At 45.9% G+C, this 26,249-nt stretch overlaps 1 protein-coding gene across 1 annotated transcript in view; it reads left to right on the top strand.

Annotated features, from left to right (window-relative positions):
* The first annotated feature begins 1,848 nt into the window (after positions 1-1,848).
* FAM171B (family with sequence similarity 171 member B) overlaps positions 1,849-26,249 on the top strand; it is a 65,676-nt gene continuing 41,275 nt past the window's right edge. Inside the window, exon 1 of the mRNA XM_032354170.1 lies at positions 1,849-2,208. Within this exon, the coding sequence (XP_032210061.1) occupies positions 2,001-2,208 (208 nt within the window). The 5' untranslated portion in view covers positions 1,849-2,000. The remainder of the gene's footprint in view (positions 2,209-26,249) is intronic.

Here is a 26,249-nt window from a genome sequence, read left to right on the forward strand (position 1 = left end):
TCTTTAAAAAGGAAAAGAAAAGTGGTGAGTGTGGAATGGGACGATCCAATCATTCAAATCAGCCAAGTCAACTACGGTAGGAAGTGATGTGATGTCACAGTCAGACCCCACTCACATCACGCTAGATGTCTGGGCCGTCCGCAGGCGCTCCGAATGCAGAGACCACAGCTGAACACGCAGGGCTTCCGGTCTCTGCTGCAGTCCGCACCACCAGTGAATCTTTATGATGCTGGAAGTAGCCACCCAAGATCCCAGTCTGGTAATTTGGGTGTCTTTCTCCTTCTCCCTGCCCCCCCCCCAAACAGTCAACTTTCTCAGTGCTTCTAGCCCAGTATACTGAATCTCCTAATCCTTTCCTCTCCTTTCCAGTGTCACAAGACTGGAGCAGCTCATCACCGCTTTTGGGAACACCTCTAAACTGACCGGCTGTCCTCTAAAGGATCCTTCTGCAATCGTCTTCCATGCTGAGAGCAAAGTGGTGCTGCTGGGCCGACTGGTACCAAGCTGGGTCCCTGACTGGTTTCTTTCAGTACTTCACAATCCCTTGCAGCATAAATTTCAGTTTCCTTACAGGGCCACCTAAGCTCTTACAGGAGTTCATGTATAGGAAGGTTTAAACAGCACCCGGACACGGTGAACTCTACATAAGTGTCTGCTATTATTTAAAAAGAAGATTTTTTTTTTTTTTTTACATTTTATTTGTTTATTTGACAGAGAGACAACGAATGAGGGAGCACAAGCAGGTTGAGTGGGAGAGGGAGAAGCAGGCTTTCCCCTGGGCAGGGAGCTGGATGGGGGATTGATCCTAGGACCCTGGAATCACGACCTGAGCCAAAGCAGACACTTGACGACAAAACCCAGGCGCCCTGCTATTATTTTTTTTTTTAGTGACCTCATTTTCATTCTCCTTTTCCATCTAAAACACTCTCAGCAGCCATTGCTCACAGTTTTCCTAGCATACAGTGTTTAGTGCACACCTCTAGCCCCCGCACCCCACACACAGACACCCCTGCTCCGGTTTTCAGACCACCTGGCCGCACCGTCTACGCGAGGAACTCTTCGTCCTCGTATCCGGCCTCACCTGGTGCTTCAGAGCGCGCTCCCCACTAGTCACCTTCTTGCACATTCTGTGCGACCTCAGCACGTGGCCGTGTGTTTCCAGGGGTAACCACCACACTGGATGCTAATTTGCTTTTGTATTTCTCGGCCCTAACAGGTAGGAGCTCCCAAAATGCAGGGACTGATCTTGCTTATTTGAAGCGCCCACTGTCAGACCTAATCTCGTTTAGGAAATGTGGGTGTTTTTGACCAAATGAAAAGTGCACGCAGCCATCAGACAAAATGTAATTAAGACTATTTGAGAACGTAGAAATTCCCGTTTGAGCAGAAAGAGGCAGTGGATTAAAATCCGTAGAACCGCGTTGATTGTCGCCTGTCCTGGCGGTGGTGCGGCACAGCCTGCAGGGCTAAGAGGTCCCGACCGGTGACCGGTGGGCGCTGCGTGGGTGTTTCGGGAGAGTAACCAGTGCGCCACCTCCTCCGCTGCTTTGGGGTCAGGTGGTGGGAACTGGATCCACCTTTCCGCAAAATGTGCCGCGTCTCCGTAGGGCTGGAGGGTCTGCTCGCCGACCAGCCCCCCCGAAAGCGTCTTTTTGCCCATTTCCCCGCGGAGGCCGCCACCCCGCGCCCCAGCACCGCGCGGACCCGGTGCCCCGAGCAGGTGCCCCGCAGCCCCGCGGCGGGAGGCGGCGGTAGACGGGAGGCGGGAGGCCGCGGGGCCCCGGCTGCGGGCTCGCCCCGCCCTGCGCGTCACGTGCGCCGCGCTGCGACTCCCCCTCCTCCGCCGCCCCCGTCCCCGGCGCCGCCTCCCCGGCCTCCTCCTCCCCGCGAGGCGCGCGAGGCAGACGGCGCGAGCCCGAGCGAGGAGCCCGCAGCCCGGGCATCCGCCGCCGCCGCCGGGAGCCCCGCAATATGCCGCCGCGGCCCCGCGGCTCTCGGCCATGGCGAGGCTCCGCCGGCGCGTCCCCTGCGCCCTGCTGCTCGGCCTGGCCGCGCTGCTGCTGAAGGCGCGGCTGGTGCCCGCGGCCGCTCGCGCCGAGCTCGGCCGCTCCGACCTCAGCCTCATCCGGCAGCAGCAGCGGCAGCGCGAGGAGGCGGCGGAGGAGAGGCCGGAGGCGCCGGCGGTGCGCCCCACCGGGCCCGCGGCAGGTAGGTCCCGGCGCCCGGCCCTGCCCTGGCGTCGCCGCGGGGAGCTCGCGGGCCCCGCCGCCGCCCCCCGCGCCCCGCCGCCGCCCCCCGCGCCCCGCGCCCGCTCCCCAGCGCCCGACCCTCCGCCGCCTCCGCGGACCTGCCCGGACCCCGCCCGCGGCTCGGCGGCGCGCGCGCTTCGGGGACCCGCCCTGGGGGCGAGTCCTCGGGGCAGCGCGGGACCCGCAGTGGGCCGGGGAGGGGTCGGCAGGGGCCGGGCGAGTGGCCGCCCGAGGCCTCGCGTCCTTCCCTCCCTCCTCGCCGAGCCCGGCCCCGCGCGCGTCTCCCCGGCCCCGCCGGCGTCGCCGCTCCCGGAGACCGAAGCTTCTCGCCGCGGACACCCACGCGCCTTCCCCGCAGCTCGCGCCGCCGCTGCGTTTACGTGTAGATCCGGGAAGCTCGATTCCTTTTATTTTCCGTTTCTGGGTTTCCTTGTCAGCTCATTCCGTCGGGGTGATGAGACGGACTCAGCAAAACGGAACCGGAGCGGGGGTGCAGGGAGGGCGCAGAGGAGCGGCGGGCGGGGACGACGCGGTCCGTGGTGACGCCGCGGAGCCTGCGGACGGTCCCCGCGCTGTGGGCGCGCCTCGAAGGGCCGGTTCGGCGCCGCTCGGGGAGGGCGACTTGGCGGCTGGACCGCGCCCCGGTCCCCCCGTGCGACCCTGCGGGCGGACGGACAGCGGGACGGTCGGTGCTCACGGCCTTTCCGCACCCCCGCCCCAGCGCCCTGCCCGCCGCGGGGCTCCTGCTGTTTACGGAGGGAAAACCCGCCCCTTGTTTTGGCAAGTGCGTTTAGCTTCCCGCAGAACCAGAGTGAATTCTATTTTAACGCTGGTCTTGCTTTAAAATCCTGCCTCGTGACATGCAAGACGTTGAGAAGGAGACGCTGGGATCGTCTCTGTGCGCGTCGCCCGGGCAGTGTTCGGGCCTGCGGCTGCGGTTCCCGACTCGGTGGTTTAATGCGTCGGAGCCGAGGACGGAGTCGCCGGAGTGTGCGGGAGCTTGTGCTGCCGACCAGCGTGTGCGGGAGCGTGTGCTGCCGACCAGAGTGTGCGGGAGCGTGCGTTGCCGACCAGAGACTGCGGGAGCGTGTGTTGCCGACCGGCGTGTGCGGGAGCGTGTGCTGCTGACCAGAGTGTGCGGGAGCGTGTGTTGCCGACCGGAGACTGCGGGAGCGTGTGTTGCCGACTGGAGGGTGCGGGAGCGTGTGCTGTCGACCGGCGTGTGCGGGAGCGTGTGCTGCCGACCGGAGACTGCGGGAGCGTGTGTTGCCGACCGGCGTGTGCGGGAGCGTGTGTTGCCGACCGGCGTGTGCGTGAGCGTGTGCTGCCGACCGGAGTGTGCGGGAGCGTGTGCTGCCGACCGGAGACTGCGGGAGCGTGTGCTGCCGACCGGAGCGTGCGGGAGCGTGTGCTGCCGACCGGCGTGTGCGGGAGCGTGTGCTGCCGACCGGAGCGTGCGGGAGCGTGTGCTGCCGACCGGAGCGTGCGGGAGCATGTGTTGCTGACACCCTCTAAACCAGTTACTAACACTCGAGTGTGGGTACGAGTCCCGAGAGGAACGCGGTGTGCGACGGTTTTCCCGGCGCTCTGGGACTCCGGTGCGACCAGCATGGCTCGAGGCTGCCCGAGACGCGCTGGTTGTGGAAATACGGAGACTAAAGACGGACAGCAACTGAGAGCCGGTCTGGTCCGAGAGGATTCGGGGCATCAATAACAAAACAATTCTGAGAGTGGTGATGGGTTCTGTGCTTTGCAGTGTATTTTTAGTCTGATACATCTTTCTTTCAGAAATATTAGTTAAATGGGTTTTGACTACGGTGGTGTATGTTGTGATGAAGGTTATGAAAAACTGCAACATAGGAAAACTTTTGTATCGAGCTGCAAATTAAAATGCTTATTTTCTGTTATTTGTGAAAATATTTTTGAAAACGGTTGTTGTTTGGGAAACTCGCAGTTGTTGTCTTGTTTACATATTAGCTTCATGAAAATAAAGGAATTACTACCAAGCGGATCAGACCGGAGCCTGCAAAGTAATCGAGTTTGACTCTTGCTTTCCCTCAAAAACTAACTTCGCAAAGCCAGTGGCAAAGAAGAGAGCAACTCAGTTGATTGTGGCTTTAGTTACTGAAATACCGTGTCCTTTAACGAACTACAGCCAATAAACAAACGAGTTAAAATACTCCTCTGAGCACATTGTCACGGATTGAAGACCACTTCCCATTCCCACCTTGGTTCCTTGAGTGTCTGTTCTCTCTCCCAACTGAGGATCTTTTGGGAAACATTCCATAGGCTCACTGCTGCCCCCAGGCCTCTGGTTGGCTGCCCCTCTCTTTCACAGTAGACGTCCAGACACTGAAAATGGCCCACCGAGGCTTAGAGCCTCCCGGGGCACCCCTCCCCCTCCTGTCTCTCACTTCTCTGACCCTGCTCACTCCAGTACATCCACACTGGTTCCCTGTGTCTTCATTTTTGCTGGCGGGCCTGCGTGGGACCTTTGGCCTGGCCATTTCTCCGCCTGGAATTCTGAAACTTCACTTTCCTCGGGTTTGCTGAGTGTCACTGTCACAGAGAAGCCTTTCCTGACCAGCTCAGTTAAATGGTCATCTTCATGCCCTTTTGTAATGCTGCTTCTCCCTGGTGCTTGCTACCCCCAGCCCTTCCTCTACGCCTGCCTCCTCCTGCTAGAATGTCAGCTCCGTGAGGATACGGACTTTGTTCTGTTCACTACTATGTTAAATTATTCTGTATATTTCAAAGACCTGGAAGGGCATCCGCTGTAGGTAGGCACAGATAAATGTGTTCAACGAGTGAATGAATGAATGAACAAACAAATATGCTGGCATCAAGGATCTTTCTGATCCTTTCTGGGCGTTTGCTACTTCATCATCTTGTGAAATTCTGCACCAGAGTTTAGTGAGGGTTGTGTTAAAGGAACGTTGGGTAGACATATTTGTAAGTAGAGGTGACATGAAGTTTAGATGTTTAGTTTTAGCTAATTTCAGTGTTTGTCCTGTTCCGACTCTGGAGAGCTGATCAATGCCAGCATGGAGTCTGCTTCTCACGCCTGTCCAGATTCTTCACCCAAGGGCAGTTACGATCCCCTTACGACCTGGGAGGTATTAACAAACCTTTAAGTAGCTGTTACGGAGCTCGGGTTAGTTCTTTGACTCTGCCTGGTGCTTCTGATTCCTTGGACACATTACGTGAACAAGTATAGGATTTGTCACAAGCAAAACTTTGAAAACTAATATGGCATCTTTGGTGACTGGTACATGACTGAGCCTTGTCAGTCCACAGTAGAGAAACTGCGCATTGACCTTGGTTCGTATTCTCTCGATGTTATTATTCTGAAAATGTATATCTTTGTATTCCTGAGAAATTAGGAAGTGAAGGTGAAGAGTTGAGTATGAGATTGAAATAATCAGGACGTAAAAAAGTGAATTTTTGTCTTCACGTTAATTATAAAACACCATCTTTGGAGCGCAGAGAGAGTAAAGGCTGAGGCGGAGGTCTGTCAGGTCTGTTGTTATCTCCAGTGCAGGCAGCCACTTGGATTTCTCCATCCGCAGCCGTGTTTGTTAGAAATAAAGATGGGAGGGCCCAGGGGAGAATTAATTTGGGGGTTGGTGCTAGCTGAGAAACCATACCCTATTCACTGGCCCCTTAGTAGGGAGGCTTGCTGGGGGTGGGGCCAGGGGAGCCCGAGAAAATCGTGAGCTCCATTTCAGATTCTCCACGTGAGGTGACACAGGGCACCTCCACGCATCTTTCTAAATGTCTTCTGCACACAGAAGAAGCTTCTCAAGAGATACATTTTCATGGTATAAAATTTTTGATGGTACATTTCACTGATACATATTTTAGCCTTTTGATTTTGGAAAATGTCAGATATCTAGAAAGTAAACACAACAGCATTTGAGAAGCCTGTACTGGTCTCCCAGCCGTGATAGTGGCTGAATTTGGCCACCGTTGTTTCACACACCCATGCGCCCATCCCTCTGTGTGGGATTTTGTTGGGGGGGTTGGCAGGAGAATGCACATACATCGAAATGTCCGTATCTCAGGTGTACTATTTTATATTTTTGACAAATGGATAGGCTCATGTGACCACCAGCCCTATGAAGATAGAGAACCTTTGCATCCCTGTAGAAAGTTCCCTCCTGCTTCCTTCCCAGGCAATCCCTGTCCCTTACCAAGAGATGACACTGTTTTACTTTTATCGTGCACTAATTTTGTGCATTTTCTGGTGCCTCATAAAATAGGATCATATAGCATGCACTCTTTTGTGTCTGGCTTCTCTAGCTCCATCTAATTTCCGTAGGTTTTGTCCATATCCTTGTGTGTTCAGTAGTTTCCTTTTACTGCTGATCCGTAGCCCATCATAGGGATTACTCCAATTTTGTTTATCACTTCCTTCTGTTGATGGCGATTTGGGTCATTTACAGCTTTGACTATTGTAAGTGAAGCCGGTACATTCCTGGACAAATCATTGGGTGTGCACGTCCTCATATCTCTTTAGTAAATGCCTAGGGAATTGCTGGGCCAAGTAGTACACTTAGAAAGTTAAAACATTTTCCCCCAATTCTGTATAGCTGGAACCACACTTCATAACCTATTATTTAAAAATTATGAAATCCAATAGTATTACTGTATGCTTTCCTTTTTTTAATTAGTCACCATACAGTACATCATTAGTTTTTGATGTACTGTTCCGTGATTCACGGTTTATCACGCAGTGCTCCAGGAAATCCGTGCCCTTCTTAACACCCATCACTGGGCTCACCCTTCTCCCCTCTAAACCCTCAGTTGGTTTTGTATAAGCCCCCCCCCCCCCCGCTCTGATTCCCCACCCATTCTTTCCTTCCTTCTCCTAACTATACTTTCTATTAAACTCAAATAACTTGATTTAAACAAACCTGATTGAAATCTCCCATCCATGAAAACATTTATTTATTTATTTGCCCCCCTATTTCAACGAACTTGAAAATCAATAAGAGAAGTGGGATTAAAAATGGACTGTTCTACCTGAAGTACTCATGCTTTGAAGGCCATAGTCCCAGATGGGGTAATCATGATTTCTTTCCAGGATTTTAGTAACCAAAGGGGGCTATTTCTTGGTGTTGATTACTGGTTGAAAAACACATGCCATTGTGTTGAATTTGAGTTCAGTTTGTTTTCATGGTGGTTTTGTAATGTTTTTAATGTGACTGAACAGAAACAACCTTTTTTTTTTTTTTTTTGAAACATAACTACCCCCCACACCCTCCAGTTGAGTCTGTAAATTCTGACCTGGACACGCAGGTCTGTCTGACTAGGTTAGCTGCTGCGTTGCCATTCCTTGCCTTGGCTCAGTGTAGGTCTCTTAATTTCCTTTTTGTCCAGATTGCCTTAGCTAGAACATGGAAACAATGTTTCCACCTACTGTTGGTAAAAAGTATACTTTGTAGTATTTACCTGGGAAATTCCAAAACCTTGAAAACTGTGTGTTGTAATGCAGTACCTCATAAGCTTAAGAAACAGCCTCTGTTTGCTTTGAAGATTGTTTGGAGATGTCCCTTTAGTTCGCCTTTTGTGTGAGCACAGCCCATATGCCTAGAACATAGCCAATTGTCTGCTTTTTAAGTTCTCTTATGACTGTGTCCGTAGGACCAGGCAGTATTCTTAAGTACTTGGTGATGAGGTCTGTGACTATAAAGGCCCATTCCCTTGGGCCTAAAACGAGTGATTCTGAGTAGAGTATTTCATTTCATGTAGGGTAGAGTGTGTGAAGGAAATGTTAATCATTGTCTGTCCTTACTAACATAGCAGATCTGCCACTGGAATCTGGAGAACCCAGACTGTAATTCGCCCCAATACTGTGTTAAGCTTCTCTGAAACCTTTAGTTGATAATGCCTATTAAGATATCTATGTTAAGGTTCTATGTCTTGCACAGAAATTAAGATTTTAAATGAACTTCATTTATATGGGAGGGAGATCTTGATTTCTATTTAATGTGCATTTTTCTGAAGGAGGTTTTTATATAATAATTAGGAAATAATTCAAAAGTAAATATTCATTAGTATTATCAGCTATTGTATTTAGTTCAGTTTTGTTTCTGTTCAGTAAAGAAATGTTATTTAAAAATGGTGTAGTTTTGGGGCGCCTGGGTGGCTTGTGGGTTAAAGTCTCTGCCTTCTGCTCAGGTTGTGTGTCCTCAGCAGGGAGCCTGCTTCCCCCTCTCTCTCTGCCTGCCTCTCTGCCTACTTGTGATCTCTGTCTGTCAAGTAAATAAATAAAATCATTAAAAAAAATAAAAACGGTGTAGTTTTAATGCACTTGTTGGCTCTGTGGACATGGAGAACACGTACGCAGGTAAGGCAATACCGATTCATAGCTACAACCCTCAATGCTAGTTAGTTTTAGGTGACCAGTTAGTTGGAAGCTGGTAGAAATATCCAGTCTCAAGCCAGAGCTCATGTTGTGAGGACCCTGGCTTATTTCTGAGGAAGGTACTGGAGGGACATAGTATAATTCCACACCCTCTGACTGAATCCAGTGTCTGTGGTTTTGTTCCCAGGTAAGTCCTCCCCTGCTTTACTGTAGCAAACAGGATGGAGAGACGGATGATTTGTTTTTCCCAGTGGGTTAGCAATAACCAGGAGTTGTGTAGAAGTTGGAAGTGTCTTGGAGTTTCTGACTTACTGGATTTTGTGGCCCATTCCACCCTCGCTTACTCCCCTGGTTTTGGAAAGGGTAGAAACTAAGTTGTCAAAATATGCTCAGTATAGTTAAGTGGATTATGGTTCTTCAAAACTTTGAACATGTTCTTTCATGTTGTACGAGTAGAGTTTATAAATGCCTGGGTGGCTGAGACAACGTTACCCAAGAGACCAGAAGAAGATCTAGTCACTGTAAAAATGAAAGCAGGGAGGCCCTACCTTTTATGTAAGGGGGAACATGTCACCAAAAGTAGTAGGAATAGTGGGATTTATTTAAATATTTGACTAAGAATAAACTATGCATGAATCAGTGATAAGAGTATGTCATGAAACACAAATTATGATTAATTAAATTTGTATACCTAGAGTTAGGAAAAAATCTATCTACTTATTTATATTTAAATGAATTGATATATTCCAAAGCTTTACATTTACAGACAGATACCTTCTTTTCATAAAATAAGTACTTCCCAAAATATAGTTTCGAATATATTTGTGCTAGTAGATTTCGGATTTTTAGCTGAAAAGCTATGATTTAATACTTACTAAATTAATCAGTTTAACACTCATTCATAATAATAAACAAGAAAAATTTTTAGTAATGTATGAAACAACTAATCTCATCTTCCAGTGTTATTTATAGGAACAGTATCTAATATCAATTAAAATATGTAATAATTAAAAGTACAAAATTTTTACTTTGCAGATTATAGTAAGCCTTCTTGGAACCCTATGCTCTTAGAACTAGAATGAGGTAGAAGTGACCTTTCCCTAAGTGCTTTGCCCGGCAGTGTTTGAAAAGTATCTAACATGAGCTCGACCACATCCGTAGCTGAAAAGACCTTGTGGTAGCCCCTGGCAGTTACAAAGTCTGATAAAGCTGAGCGTTAAGGACAATCTGATGTTTTCCCCTCACAGGAAATATGACTGGGATGAGTGAATGTTTTTATCATCTAAACTTCCCCTGTCAACTAATTCAAGTTCGCGAATGAGAAAAATCGAAAGAGTGTGTGTTGTAAAATTCCTTCTGTACCATCGTGTCTCAAAGAGGGAAGGTCTTGTGGTTAAGTGTGGGATGTGGAAGCGGAGGAGGTGAAAACTTGGGAGTCCGGAGAGACAGGAAGGAGTCAGAAGTACCGTAACTCACTGCGATGAGTCTGAGCGGGGTCAGGTCGGTAAGTTCACGGGAGCGGAGATCAGGCACAAGGCATCACTGTGTGTATGAGGGACTAAGCAGCCGAGGGAGGGGTGTAGGGGGCTCTTGGAGAGCCTGAAATCAATGATACAGTCTGTAAGTGTCTAGTATTCAGAGTCTCTCTAAGATTTTCAGAGGCATCTTTGACCCCAGAAGTATTAAGAAAACCTGCTCTTGTTAATTAGTCCTTTGGGAGAGGACCCCATAAGAGGAAGGTAAAGGTAACATTCAGACTCAAATAGCAGTTTTGTATGTTCTTAACATGTGAAGTTTCTCTGTTACTGTGCACACGTGATGGGTAAGATCAGTAGGTGTGGCAGCAGCATAACTCATCCTCCGGAAGGCTTTCACCCTTACGAGAACTGGTGGCTTGGGATGCGTGTGCCTTGGTCCGTCCCTTCATCCTTTGGCTTCCGTCCCTGCTGTAGAAGAGCTACCAACACCCGACAGAGCTCTCTTGCTAAACCCCATGACTCTGGGTTGCTTTATATCCAGGCTTTGTTATGTAATAAACTGGTGGGATACCTTATACCTGAAAAAACCCTCTGTTCAGAATTCATTGGCAGTCAACCCAGAAACTCTCTGTGTCTTGGCTTTTGGCCATTCCACAGAAGAATGGGGTCACTGAGATTAAGTTAATAATCTTAATAAGGGCTCTAATGATTTGGTGAGTCATCTAATCCCTCCAGGTCTGATTATAAGCCTCAATCAGTTTTAGCAGATGAGGACCTACTCAGGTTGTTATTAATTCCCCAAGAAGGCATTTATAAAAACCTAAGCCTTTCCCCACCAGTGAAATATGTATTAATCTTTGGTCTTTAAACAGTTTTGGGGTCAAAATCGTCATTTCAGCTGGCAGTGATTGAGTCTGCCAGCAGAAGAACTTGCTGCTTTCATTACCAGCGCTCTGCTGGGCTTTCAAAATTAATGTTGTTCCTAAACTCACTGAAACCTATATGTTTTCTACTCACTTTTTTGATTCATGCCTTTCCCGACTTCACTAATAACTGAGTACATTGGAAAAATGAGATTCTACAATGAGTGCATAGCAGAGTAAAGAATTTTCTTTGTCTTGAGGAACAACTTCACATAGCAGAATTTTTCTTTCCTTTGAAAATCCAAATGCAGAGATTTGTATTTCAACACATTTCGATGTTTCGAAGATAAATAAATGTGTCGCCACTTGGAAAATTGCAGCTTCAGAGAACAGCATGGGATACGGACATGGAGGCAAAAACGAAGGCGGCATCCCTGCCGGATGCAGGTCTTTCTGTGACCACTGTGCCCGCACACAGGAGGGCGGCTCCTGGTCTAGAACTCGGGGCAGGGACTGTGTCTTCAAGCTGCCGGAAGACACGTCTAACAAAGGCACGTGAAAATAGGCCTGTTCCACTCCCCTTCCCTCCCTGTCGGCATGCCTCATCAATAATATAATACCGAGTCTGTAGCTTTGCGTAATTGGCTGTGCAATGATTATGTTACTTTAAAAAAGTGATGGCTAAGTATTAATGTTAGAACCATAAAGAGCTTGATACTGTAATATGTAGGTAATTAAAATATCTTTATATTCTAAAACCTAGAAATAGAAAAGATAGTGTATTTTGTTTTCATTTGGTTTCACAATCCTGACTCTCTTACCACTCTTCCCTCTCACGAGGATCTCATCCACCTGCGCTGCTTGAATGCCGTCTGTGTGCTGGGACTCCCCAGAGCTCACTCCCGAGTATGTCCACCAGTTTTTTCACATCTTTGTGTGCTGTATCACAGCCATTTCCGTGTAAGCATGTCTAAATCTGCCCATGATGTTTCTCATACTCCTTCCAGAATAGAAAAATCTCCTCCTTTATTGCTTTTCTTTCCTTTAACTATAATGCCCAGAATTTATGTATCTTATAACTGGAAGTTTTTAGCTTTGACCGCCTTCTCCAAAGTTCCTTCCTTCCTTTTTTTTTTTTTTTTTAAACAGTTTAGCTACTTATTTGACAGATAGAAATCACAAGTAGGCAGAGAGACAGAGAGAGGGGGAAGCAGGCTCCCAGCCGAGCAGAGAGCCTGATGCGGGGCTCGATCCCAGGACCCTGAGATCATGACCTGAGCTGAAGGCAGAGGCTTTAACCCACTGAGCCACCCAGGCGCTCCCCTTCCTGTTATTAAAGACAAACGGAGAAGGTTGAGGGGACTGTCCTGCCATTTCCTCCACCTTTTCATCCAGTTAATCCCCAGATCCCAAGTTTGTGTCCATTCCAAACTCCATATCCCCCAGAGCAGCCTTGGGGATCATCTGCTCCCCACCCCATAGTGGTGGTTGTATTTTTAAATACAAATCTGATCGAGCTTCCCATGACATTGCGAACCAAATCAAAGATCTTAACATGACCGACAAGGCTTTGAGGGATTTACTATTCCAGTCTCCGCTCTGGCTCTCGGGGTCTGGAGTGTCACCAGTTTTGCGCCTCAGGGACTCTGATACACACACGGACTCGCCTGGCTGTTGCGTTCAAACTTCAGACGTTAGCTTAAATGCTCCTTCTTTTAAACGGGTTTTCTGGACTTTCCAGACTGAGCTAGGTTCCTGTGTTATGTGGTCTCATAAGTACCTCCTGCTTGCTCGAGGCGTGTAGTTGATTTGTAGCGAGATGCCCACTCTGTGTTTCTGGGTTATCTTCTCTACACTAGAAGTCAGATGAGGCCAGGTGCCGTCATTGTTTTGGTAGGGTTGTGTTCCTGTGTAAATATTTATTGAATAAGTGATTGACTCCGTAGAGAGAAATATTCAATTGAATGCTTTCTCTCATTTACTTGCTTGAGTTGGCTTCTCTAAAGAGTGTATTTAGGAGAAGGATGTTATAGAGGGAAAAGGCTGTAGCACTTTCAGAATGAAGTGGCCAAAGTGTGTGTATTTGGGATCAAGAGAATGCCTGGTTTCATTTTTTTAAAAAATATTTTATTTATCTATTTGACAGAGACAGGAGAGAGCAAACAGAAGCAGGGGGAGTGGGAGAGGGAGAAGCAGGCTTCCTGATGAGCAGGGAGCCCCGGCATGGGGCCCTATCCTGGGACCTTGGAATCTTGACCTGAGCTAAAGGCAGATGCTTAATGAGTGAGCAGTCCTGGTGCCCCAAGAATGCCTGGTTTCCAAAGTATATCTGGGAAGAGGAATGTATTTACTCAGATTCAGTACAACATGTGTTGGTTTATATATGGGAACAGAGCTGATATACAGGATTCCTACAGTGACTGATTTCATCCGTCTTCTTCTTTCTTTTTTGAAACAAAACTCACTGGGTATCTACTGTTTGCCAGGCACTTCCTCATCACCGATTGCAGGGGACACCCAGGGGGGCTGTAGAGACAGAGACCGTAAATGATAGTAGCGTGTGGTGAGTGCTGTGTTGTGAGTGTAGAGGATCCTGTGGAGACAGGGTTTGAGGAAAATCATTTGGCCTGTGTCCTGGAAGAAAGCACACTTAAAGTGAGTTGCAGAGGGATGTAAAAAAGCAAGAGAAGGACATTCTTTTCTTATTTTTGATCTGGATTTTTTTCTGTGTTAACGATACAATAATTCAATTCCCTTTTATCTTTGCTGTTCTCTGGAATTTGATTTCCTACTTCTACGGCTCATCATTTTGAGATTAAAAAAATTAATAATAATGCCGCTTCTTTCACAGTGCCCACAGACTTCTTAATGACAGACTGATGATATGCCTGCCTCTCTTAAGGAAAGGAACTGAATCCAGAATTCAAGCATTAGCCCGTTTCTGTCAGTGTGGCTCTGCTGTGTGACCCCACAGTCAGTCCCTTGCACCTTGGCGTTTATACTCTACCGTGAGGACAGCTGGGCTGTCTACCACCCTGACCACATTGTGCTGTTCTCTTGATATGTCAGTCCTCAACATGAGCACAACAGACCACTTGTGTCTCCATGTCTCCTAGGACCTCCTTCCCTCCCGTCGGTGCCAGCCCGGGGCCGTTTCTCAGGTCTGTCCTGGCTCCTCTTCTTTCCCCTTCAGTGACCCTAACTTCCGTTTCCACAGCTCACCAAAAGAAGTGAGCCCTTAAACTCTATGTTGTTAATGATTGTGGCTGGCCGTCCGAACTGAGACTTTTTAAAAAATGTAATTATGCAAAGCAGTTGCTTGGGTTTTTTTTGCTAAATCTGAAAGTTTATGGTCCCTAATAGGTAGGAATTTTATGTATCCATGAAGTTCTTCTCTGTTAAAGTTAAGCCAGAGATGAACTCCTCGCAAGAGGCCATTTAGCTGAAAATTGCTAAAGCAAGAGAAGGGGCATCACATCGACTCGAGCTAGCGACATCGATGTGTGTTTGTGGGAGTAAGTGAGGTTCGCTCTTGCCACCTGAAGCATTTTATCATGCAGTTTCTGAAATTTTTTTTCAACTCCTGAAATGTTGTAAATCCTCCAGGCTAGAGGGATCGAGACCCTGAAACAGGTGCTCGTGGGGAGAGCATCAATCTGTTTCGCGGAAGACTTTGTGTTAACCCAGCAGATCTGCCCCCGCCCCGCACTGTGTCCCTTGCAGTCCCTGCGGAGAACCCGGCATTGCCAAGGACTCAGCCTCCTCCCTCTGACCTGTCGCTCGAAGAGTTAAGTGCCCACCACAGCGTCGTAGCGTCCACTCCTCCTGGTTTGCTCTCGCGGCCACTTGGTCTGTCCAGGCCCCACCTGGACTTTGGGTCTGTTACAGTAACCAAGTCGGTCTCTCTGTTTCTTTCCTCCGAGGCCGACCGGACCCAGCTGCGTGGGCCACTTGCAGGGTCGCCTCCTTTTCTTAACTTTCATCATGTCGTCCTAGGATCGTCATTAAGATTTGGATCCTCTGCCAGACCTCTACGTCCCGCCAACTTTTATAGTAAATATTTTGAAATATACTGAAAAATTGAAGTGGTGTCGTGAATATTCACATGTCCTTCCCCGGGACGCAACAGTTGTCAAAGTTTTGTCATATTTGCTTCTCTCTTGCGATTCACTTTATTGCACACGTGGGTGCATCTGGTACCGTGGAACCAACTGGAACGTAGTCGCAGGCATCCGGACTTTCCTCCCTGAGAGCTCCCGTACGCCTCTCTGAACATCTACGTAACTTTTGATGAACAAGTAATCATTCTTTTGAAATGGTGAAATAATTAACAACTTTTTAGTGAACTGTATAAAAATTAATGAGGAAAAGATAGAGCTTCAGTAACAAATGATAGATTGTGTGGGGCGAATTCTTAAGAAGGGTTCACTTTGATTTGTTATATTTTTGCAAATAGCATCTTACTTATATTGCATGTACACCACAGTGTGGTAGGACAGTGCTTTGTATAAAGGTAAGGTTTTAGTCAGTTATGGGACTCTCCAAAACGGGGGGTTCTGCTAGGCTTCCAGTTTATCTTGTTCCTTGGTCATTTCTTACCACTCAAGGTCAGTTGTTTCCATGTAACTTCTGTGTGGTCACATAGAGAATTGCATGGTACCTCTCTTCCCCTTTCTTTTTGCTGCCCTCATGCATCCACGTTTGCCGGTGGGAACGGTAAGATGTAACACCGAAGACTTCTCATCTGTGTGCAGAGCCGGTAGCCTGTGAGCAGTAACAGATGGAGTTCCTGGTTTCCGTCGTTGCCAGGGTCCGGCCAGATCACTGTTGTCCTTTCCTCGTACGAGTTGATAAGTTCCCATTTTTGCCTCAGCAAATTCTGGTTGGATTTCTGTTAACTAAAAAGCCATAGCAGGCTCAAATGGTATCTCCTGCACTAAGTCCTAAGTCCAAGCAAATTTTGAATTTGTTGATATTTTCTCTCCCTAGGGGCCCTGCCCTCCCTCTGTCTTATCTGAGACTCCCCCAAACCCCAGCTCCGCTCTACTTTGTCCATGAAGCTTTTCCAGTCCATAATTATTTCCTCTTACTAGATCACTCACAGTCTCTGCTTGGCGATTCCGTACCTGATGGCCGGATGTGGTAGGTCAGTCTGTTTCTGCTGTGCTTGTCTTTCTCTTGAGCTGCTGAATGTGTGCAGAGCACAGACCCGTTCATTCACCCGGTTCACACCCCAGAATGCCCAGCACACTGCACGTGCTCGAGGAAAGCATGTTGATTCGTCCCATGCCTGACTCTGTCTTTCGTTATTTATGTCTCTGCCCCTCGTGCCTGTCACGGTACTGTGTACAAGATGGGACTCTACAATTCATGGTAATGAAAAAAATGTGTTTGTCCTTAGACTTAGGAGTATGGGGCAAATGCTGAGGGTATTAAAATTATTTTGAAGATAATGAAAAATACTACATTATGCGTTAAGACTGAGAACCATCAGTCTGATAGTAATACAGTAGTATAGAGACACGTAAATGGCTCAGTGGTTAAGCCTCTGCCTTTGGCTTGGGTCACGATGCCAGGGTTCTGGGATCGAGCCCCACATTGGGCTCCTTCCTCAGCAGGGAGCCTGCTTCCCCCTCTGCTGGTCCCTCTGCTAATGTGTGTGCGCAACAGTGCGCGTGTCTCTCTCTCTCTCTTTCGTCAAAGAAATCTTAAAAAAATCTTAAAAAAAAAAAGATAAACCAAAGTATAATGGTTAAGTCTGGACCACTGTTTAGAGTACTTTCCTTTCCCTGCCCTATATCTTTGTTTCCTTCCATTTTTACTTTTATTTTTTGTCCCTCATTAGCACTTAGTTTTGTCACTTTGGGTCCACGATGATAACCTCCTGCTTCTCACGCCTGCTCCCTCCTTTTCCCTCACCTCATGGTGCTAATTTAGCTGTAGGATTGCAGAAAGAACCTTTTTATCTCCTCAAAATACTGTCCTAGGGCCTTTGAATTATAAAAAAACAAGCTTCTAAGTCTACATTGCAAACAAGTACATTTAATTAATGTCTTCAGTGATTATCAAAAGTCCTCTTTGTCACAGAAAGGATGCTACATCAGAGAAGTCATTAAACCTTTTTATTGGCACTTTAAAAACCTGGGTGACTAGCTGAGTCCTAGGTCAGGACTGTAGTGTTGGAGAGGAACAGCCTCGGTGAACTTGAGACCTAAAGGAAGGCTGGTGTGGCCGCCTTGGAGAGCGGGAGACGGGGCAGGGTTTAGGTTAGGGCAAAGGTCAGCTTCTGTGCCCTCACACGTTTGTTTCCGTGGTTGGTGGCTTTTCCAGGACAGGCGTCCCTCGAGGGCTGTGTGGTTTGGCGGTTAGAACATGGGCTTGGGGGTTCGGGCCACGGGAGTTCAGAAATCTGCTCTGCCTCCTTAGGTGTGCTCTTGGGAGTAAGTGTGCACAACTGTTGTTAGCTGTTAAAGTTGACACGTGTGAGACGCCTTGACTTAACAGAACTTACCAATTACCGTTATTGATAGATTATTTCTAATAAATTAAATATTTCAGAGGTATGAATACTCTGTTTTGATTTATATTCTTGGTAGTATGTTTGTAAGAGTTGAGTAAGTACACAGAGAAGGTAAAAATGCCAGTTTTACAACTTTCTAGCAAATGAAGCTGGATTTGTTTTCACTGGTTCTCCGGACATGAGACTCTGTAAGTACCTGTGTTTCTGTAATAAGAAATATTGAAGTGCATCATGGAATACAATTACTGTTTTTCTTTTAAAATCTAGAAGCTGCATTGTCTTTGGAATGTTACCTCAAGGAAGCGAAACATTCAAAAGCCAAAAATCAGAGTGAGGTTTTCACTACTCTGTTGATTCCTTTTGTTTCGCTGAGAAGACAAATTGGCTTTTAAGAAAGACTGAATTCAAACAGTGGTTTTTATTATTCTCTTTTCTGTCCAGAAAATCTGAACATGGGCTAGAATTATGTCAGCAGGCAAATGAGCCAACGAGTCCGGCTCTGGTCTGTCGGGAAGCGTTGTGTTCTAAGAGTCGTGTTTTCCTTTACGGAAGAAACCAGAAGGTTGTGCGGTTCTCTCCTGTGCTCGCCTTTGCATTGTGCTGTGAGGTATCATCTGTCCCTTAAAATGGTGTATCTTGGGACGCCCTCCTCAGAAAGAATTCTGCGGCAGAGCAGAGATCTTACTGTTTCCAGTACATACTCAGAGGAGCTGTAAACCCTGTCTCTCGCGATCACTCCACCTAGAGAGGCTCTTTCATACCCTAATGGAGACAGCTGACCGATTCACATATTGATTGGATCCAGAAGATTGCCTTCTGTGAAATTCCAACTGACTGAATTCTCAAATTGGTGTGCAGTTGCTCCTAACCAGTTCAGAATTTTCTTATGTTGAGGATATTCACAAAACAAATTTAAGCACTTTTCATTAAAAGACGAGAGGAAAGAATGGAACAGAATTATAAACTGCATCTTAGGAGAAAGGTGTTCAGAAATTATTTGCCATTCTTATTTCTCTAAGTAGGAAGCAGGAGAAAGTCATGAATTATAAAGGCCCAATAGAATTCAACAGGAACTTATTAAAAATCCCTAGTCATGTTGGAGATTGTGTCCAAATTCAAATAATAAACCAGATGAAGTTTGGAAAGTCGGCAGGACAAAAATAAATCAGAGCAGGGGGTTTGGGAATTATTTTTTGTCCTCTTTGAATTGGCTGAAAACAAAGGCTGAGCCATGTCAACATGATCTTTTCCCTCCTTACTCCCAGCCCAGCAGATGGCAGGAGCCCAGTAGCCGCCCGGACTTGCGCTGGGTGGACAGTAGCAGCTTCCTGAACGGTTGGGTCCGCGGGTAAAGGTTTGCTTCCTGGTTGGTTTGGGGAAATCGATTGGCAGGTTGCAAAGGCTAACAAGACAGCTGTGTTCAAATTGATGGCTAGCTAAATGAGAGATTTGACTTCTATCACTCATTTTTTTAAATAACTTCTTTTTTTTAAAGATTTTATTTATTCATGAGAGAGAGAAAGAGATGCAGAACCAGAAGGAGAAGCAGGGAGCCCGACGTGGGGCTCGATGTCAGGACCCAGGGATCACCCCGGGATCACCACCCAGCGGAAGGCAGACGCTTAACCCACTGGACCACACAAGCGCCCTACCACTCCGTTTTTAACCTAAATAAATCAGCTTATGCTATTCCCTCAGGCTTTATCATAAGAGAAAGAACTATAAAACGTTAGGAATGGTAATATCTTAGTCTATAAAGTCCAGTAATTAAAAATTGAATATGATATACTAAGATTCTAAGATTGAAAATTATTCAAACAATCAAATAAGGATGGGCATGTAGAATCCTCCGACTGAGTGTGGCAAGGGCTGGTGGTCATTTACTCTGCAGTCTCTGACTTTTTGCAAAGACTTTGAAGAGCAGGTTTTCTACTCTCAATATACTGATCATTGATAACTGGAGAGGACATAGACATATAAATATAATTCAAGGCAGGATGTTATAATATGCCCATTAGAGTTTTACAGTGCTGTGGGAATAGGAGGTAAGGTGAGACAGACTTTCATTATTAAGGGTTGATTTTCTGATTGTTTATAGCTTAGTTACCTGCTTTTTGATCACCGCAGTTTTAGAACCTACATACCCGGGGTGGTTGGAAAGAAATCAAGGTATTTATTTATTTATTTGCCTCTTGTGTCTAAAAGGAAGGTGAGCTGGTAGAACTTAGGGCAGGAAATAGAAACTTTTATAATTACTCCTGTCTTCACTATAGGAAAAAATTCCCCTACTTCTGTTTTTATTTAAGACATTTTTCATCTTAATTATGAAATATTTGAAAGAGACATATAGTCTATATATATATAAATATAATGGATTTCCAGGTAATCATCACTGAAGTTAACCAAATATTAGCTTTTTCCTGTATTTGCTTCAGATTTCTCTGTCCCTCTATAAGGAACAACAACTAAAGATAATCAAACTCACTTTCACCCTTTTACCCACATCATGCAGAATTATTATTACATTATTATATATCTTGTAATAATTATTCTGAAGTGGGTGTCAATCTTTTTGTTTGAAAAAGTGAAATAGATGTATGTACATATTAGACATATCCTCTGACAGTTTGCTTTTTTTCATTCAACAGCATGTTTGGGGGACTTGATACATTCACACTTCATTAATTGGGTTTAATTGCTGCATAGTATTCCATAATACACTAAGGCAAACTGATGTACAATTAGGTTTTATCTAGCAATTTGCTATTTGGCAGTGTACATGTGGTCCAACTAGCAGTTGTCTCCTTCTAGATGAGTCTAAGAATTCGCAGAGTGTTCAGACAGAGAAGTGGGATCACCACGTGGTATGTACGGCTGCAGGATTTAGGTTTGAACTGCATGGCAACAGGGAGTTGCTGCAGGTTCTGAGTGAGGGAATGACAGGAAAATAACACTCAGGAAATAATAAAACGGAAAGCACTTCACTTTTGATATTATATGGAAACACTAGAAGCAGGGAGACCCCAAAGGATCTGTGGGAACTCTTCTGTTGGGGCCAGACTATATTAGGATCAGTCCTCCCCTGAGATTTAATAACCCAGGTGAGGGGTGGTGGGCTCCTAGCTAAGATAGTACAGCAGATTTTTTTTATTAAAATATTAATTGTGTACATTCATGACCACTGATGTCAAGCTTGGCCCCATGATTTGCAGTGACCCCAATATAGTGAATATCGTATATCTTTTCCTACTGAAGTCAGAAGAAGCCATGTGGCCTTTGGCGGATGAAATCTGAGTGGAAGGGTACATGGTACTTCCAAGCAGAAGCTTTAAGAGCCACTGGGAGGTTCCGCTATCTTCATGCCCTGCCTCCATGAATACCTTAGAGGAGCTGCTTTTTTAACGTATCTAGTCTGTCCACGTAACTCTCAAAAGTAGCTGTACAATTTGCATTTTCCTGGTTACAGATAAATGCTCAACACTTAAAAAATTTTTTTCTTCTTTTCTTCTTTGTGAGCTTTTTGGTATGTGTTGTCTGTTTTCTCTCTTCTTTTTTTTTCTTATTGATTTGAGAGTTTTCATATGTTTTGAATAACAATCTTTGTAGTTTATATTTTTTGCAGATCCCTTTTTCCAGTGTCTAGCTTGTCTTTTAACAATGTTTTTTAGGGCGCCTGGGTGGCTCAGTGGATTAAGCCTCTGCCTTCAGCTCAGGTCATGATCTCAGGGTCCTGGGATCGAGCCCCGCATCAGGCTCTCTGCTCATCAGGGAGCCTGCTTCCTCCTCTCTCTCTCTCTCTCTGCCTGCCTCTCTGCCTACTTGTGATCTCTGTCTGTCAAATAAATAAATAAAACCTTAAAAACAAACAAAAAAGGACAATGTTTTTTAGAGTCTTTTGTGGAAAGTTTTAAATATTTTGATGTAGCAAAATTTCTTTTTTTTTTAAAGATTTTATTTATTTATTTGACAGAGATCACGAGTAGGCAGAGAGGCAGGCAGAGAGAGAGGGGGAAGCAGGCTCCCCGCTGAGCAGAGAGCCCGATGCGGGGCTCGATCCCAGGACCCCGAGATCATGACCCGAGCCGAAGGCAGCGGCTTAACCCACTGAGCCACCCAGGCACCCCGGATGTAGCAAAATTTCTTAATCATCACATTTACGTGTGCAGCTTAAAAGTTCTTTCCCTAATCTGATGTAATTTGAAAAACCCTCTGTATTTAGTTCTAAAAGTTTTTCTGTTCATATTTAAGTGTTTAACCCATCTGTGATTTATTTTTGTGTAAGGAGTAGGGTACAGACAGAGGTGAAATGATTCAAATCTTTCAAAAGTCCTTCAAAACCCATACGTGCTACATTCTTCATCCTCCGTAAGCTTCAAGATATATCACGGCGTTTCGAAGGTGCCTATACGCTGACGCAAGGTGTTCAGTTATTTGAACTTGATGCATCATCTTTATTTAAGTATGTATTCTTTTCTCCTGAATGACTTTATGAAGTAGGATTCCTTTCAGAGCTTTTCAAATGAAAACGACCCTTGCATAGCACTGAGGTGACGGACGCAGCAGGAGCAGGCTCAGAAGAATGTTAGTGACATTATTTTTTAATGCGGGCAGTACCGTGCTCAAGTCTGCTAATGCTGAAACGGCATGCTGTGTATCGAGGGTGAAACTACCGTTTGGAATCTGAAGCAAAAACCCAGTCTGGAGTCTAGTGCTTACCACGTGGTCCACGACAGCGTTTCTCAGCAGAGCTAGAAACGGAGTTCATGTGGAGTCCTTCTGGGCTAGTATTGAGCTGAGATTGGGGAACTTGCAGAGGTGGTGGCGGGATGACATTAGCCGTGGAAGCTGGCTTCTCTGAGGTTTTTGCTGGTCGGCAGTAGGTCCACTCCTGGTCGCCTGATGTGCGAGGCGGTCACGGATTGGCTCCCTTACGGGGGTGAGTTCAAAGAGACAAGCTGTCCGTGATTTGGTGGTTAAGGAGGTTCAAGCCAGTTCCGTGGCTCTAAGGCTACAGAATGACACAGTAAGCACGGATTTATTTAATGTTTGTTCTGGTGCTTACCTATCACCATGGTTACTAAGCAGTGTGTCTTAGGAGTGGGATAGCTCTTTTACTCTTGCGTGTGTAATTCGTGTTTAGAGCTGACTGCTTCGAAAGTGAGGTGATGTGGTTTCTCTTCAGAGAAGCTTGAATTCAGATTTGGGAGTGGAAAACAGTGTATCTGGTTTGGTAATAAATTTGCCTCTGCCTCTGCTCAGCTTTGCTTGAGATAGGAAAAAGAATCACATACAAGTTCATCTACTGTTCCAGAATCTTGCACAATGGCCGGTATCACATCTTGGATGCCTCCGTTTTCTGCTCGAGAAAGAATAGTATCTTTTAATGGAGCACCACACTGTCTTCACTACTTCCTCACAATGGGATGTTGAGTAGTTTCCTTTTTGAATCCTCTTTTCCCATTTCTCAAATAGGAAGAAATACTTAAAATGGGTTTGTGAGACTTGAGATGAGTTAGTAGATATAAGCAACTTAGAACAATGTAAGTCCGTGGCATCAGTGTTAACCTCTCTTGCTTAGTGAACGTTTGGTGAACACATAAAATTTCATGTTTGAAATAGACTTACTTTTCCAACCAGTTCATTCCAGATCAGTTAAATGGAGGTTAAAATGGATGATTAAATTCTTTGCCTAACAGAAGTCATAAAAACAAAGTCTTTTTCCTAATTGGCAACTCACAAACATGGATCATTTATCAAAATTCGCTCCAAGACTTTTTAGTAAATATCACTTATTCTGTTCCATTACGTTTCTATAATTTGTCTTTCATGTAAAATATATCTTATTGAGATTGTTTAGTTTTATAGGAATAGACAGCCTTCTTATAAACTTCTTTATGAGAAAAATTTCCAGAAAGGCCAAATTATACATGGTTAAATGTGTATAAAATATGGGCTAACTTTATGGGGGAGGTTTTGGTGAAGTCAGCATTTCTTCAACAATTACCAGAAGAGACTTACTTTCAGAAGCTAAAAAAACACAAGTGTGGAAATAAATAAGACTAAGCACTAATGTGACACTCATTGCCGAGTGCTGTTAAGCGCTGTATGTTGTTTCATTACCTCCCCCAGCAAACCCAGTGGGGCGCGTCTCTTAGGGCTGCCCTGTTCTCATTTCATGGGGGATATTGAGGCCCAGCGTGGCCGGGTAGCTTGTCCCAATCGCATAAAAAGAGATGGAGCTGGCACTGAAACTCCGGCTGTTTGGCTTTTAAAACAGACTGTACTGTCCCGGGGTGGGGGGGAATGACCTATGTGTACCCATAAAAATAAAACACAATTTTGAAATTAGCAACATAGTTACAGCAGTCTTTTTTTTCTTTTTCTTTTTTAAGATTTATTTAGAGAGCAGCATGCATGGTGGGGGGGGCAGTGGGGAAGGGAGAGAAACTCAAGCAGACTCCCTGCTGAGTCTGGAGCTCAACTCAGGGCTTGACCTCAAATCTCGAGATCATGACCTTGAGCTGAAAACAAGAGCCAGACGGTCAACTGCCTGAGCCTCCCAAGTGCCCCTACAACGGTCATTTTTATGTGGAGCTGGGAACATGCTGATGTCCTCAGCAATGTTTAGAAACTTAGATTATGGGAATCTTTGAGCTCACTGAAATTTCATGCATATTTATGGGTACATGCATTTGTGTATCTGTAGTTGGGGGTTGTGGAGGTGAAGAGAAATCATAGATCCATCAGATAGTCAAAAGGGTTAAGAAATCACTGGCTCTGGTGTAAAGAGGGGAAGTCTCTTCAGTGGAGTTTCCTGCTAATGACTGGGATGGGCAGATTTGAAAGTTTCTTTCCAGGACAGCAGATGAGTCTAGTACTAATGGGTGCTTTTGTTCCCATGCCATTCTTCTTCTCTGCTCCTTTTCCCTTCCACTCGGTGCTCTCTCGTCTGTAGTTCCTGCCCTCTGCCGGCTTAGGACCTGGCATTTTGGCTCAGTCCACCTAGAATTTTCTCCGGTCTGCAGAGGTTCTGTTGTGAGAGGAGCTCTCTGGTATCCGCTTAGCCTTCACCTCTGTCACGAGCCACTGTGAACCCTCCAGGTGCGGCTCGGTGTCCCTGCTCTGTGTTCCCGTAGCATTTGGTGTGTAGGAGCACTTGGGGCTCTCAGCTGAAATGGCCCTCAGCCCGTCTGCAGCCTCGCACTAGAGGAGGCTAGACTCCCGGCGCCCGGCCAAGATCTTGTTCTGTTTGCCTAACATCAGTGCTTATCACCTTGATCGACAAGTGTCAGGTACTCAGTCACTGTTAAATAAAAGAATATGATTTCTGTTCTCTTCATCATTGAGGCTCAAAAATTTCCCATCATTTTAAGTTGGTCTCAATTTCAATATTGTATCAGTTGCCACCTGATGCTTTTGCATCTGACCCTTCTTTTACTTCTGCTCTAATTCTGACTTCCTTTACTTGATCCTAAACTATGGCAATAGCTACCTTCAGTTTCTCACTGTCCAGGCCCATTTCACAGGTGGCTCCCAGTGAGATGGTCCGCTCCTCACAAGAAGAGTCTTGTCACGTTGCGTCAACAGTGGAAGGTGGTCACCTTCCACTGTGCTCAGACCCCTCTCCTCTTCCTCAGCGACTGGCCTTCCCTTAACGTTGCATTTATTTACTTTCTTTTTTTTTTCCAACTCCGATGCCCTTTCTCATCTGTTCCTCCTTCCTTACATGTTCGTACTCCAGCCCCATATTTTAAAATCTATTCCTTCCTTCAAGTTCAGCCTCAATTAATTCTTACTTGAAAACATTGTCATTTAGAATTCATATTTTCCTTTTCTGAATCCCATAATACTTTGTTCATAATTTTGTATGCCTTTCCTACTGGGCTGTCAACTACTTCAGACTTGAAACCGGGTTGTATTAAATATAACAACCACACACATGAAAATTTAGCACAGTTTCTGCACATGCTCCCTCTGGACCTGGCGCTCTACCTGATGCCTGGTCAGTATTCGGTGAGTGTCTACTCATGTGAATTTAATTGCTATCTGAAGTTTTGAAAATACCGCAGTGCTATCTACAGACCTTTTTCATACAAAATGAACACTTCTATGTATGGTCCTATCTGTTTTGTCTCTTAAGATCTTTCAATTTCATGTTACTTTTCCACCTCAAAAATAATGAACGGTCCGTTTTCCTTGCCGTTTCCCGGTCCGGCAACATATTAGTTATCTGCTAATACGAGCTGCATCTTGTACGTGTCGTGGAATTAATGCTGTGTTAATGCTTTCGGCTCTTGTAGCCCCTGAATTTCTATTTGCTGGTCGGTATTCCTTTCAGATGTCTGCGGACAGGGAGCTGGCTTGCGGTCCTGCGGGAGCAGAGACACACAGAGAAAGTGCTGGGACTCGCTCTGTCCGCGTCTAGCCTTCTCGCAGCAGGGTGGGTCTCCTCTGCTATAATGAGATGCCGACCGACGGTTTCAAACCCTTTCTAAAGACGTGCTGAAGCATGTGTCTGGAGGGTTCTAAATAAATTCCATTTTCTCTTTATTGGTTTAAACATACTTTGCATGTAGAAAGAATCAGAGAAGAAAGCCTCCGTAAAAGAGAAAATGGATGTTTCCTTAAGCCCTTTCCACTTGATTTTACTGTGAGTTCACGAGTGCGGCCCCGAACAAGCGAGCGCACATGCGTCGGGCTTCTTGCGTTCTCTGTAAAGGTGCCGTCTCTCTTCATTTTCTTCACAGGAGACGCGCTCTCCCCTTCAAG

This window comes from Mustela erminea, chromosome 8, assembly GCF_009829155.1.
Source record: "Mustela erminea isolate mMusErm1 chromosome 8, mMusErm1.Pri, whole genome shotgun sequence".
NCBI lineage: Eukaryota > Metazoa > Chordata > Mammalia > Carnivora > Mustelidae > Mustela > Mustela erminea.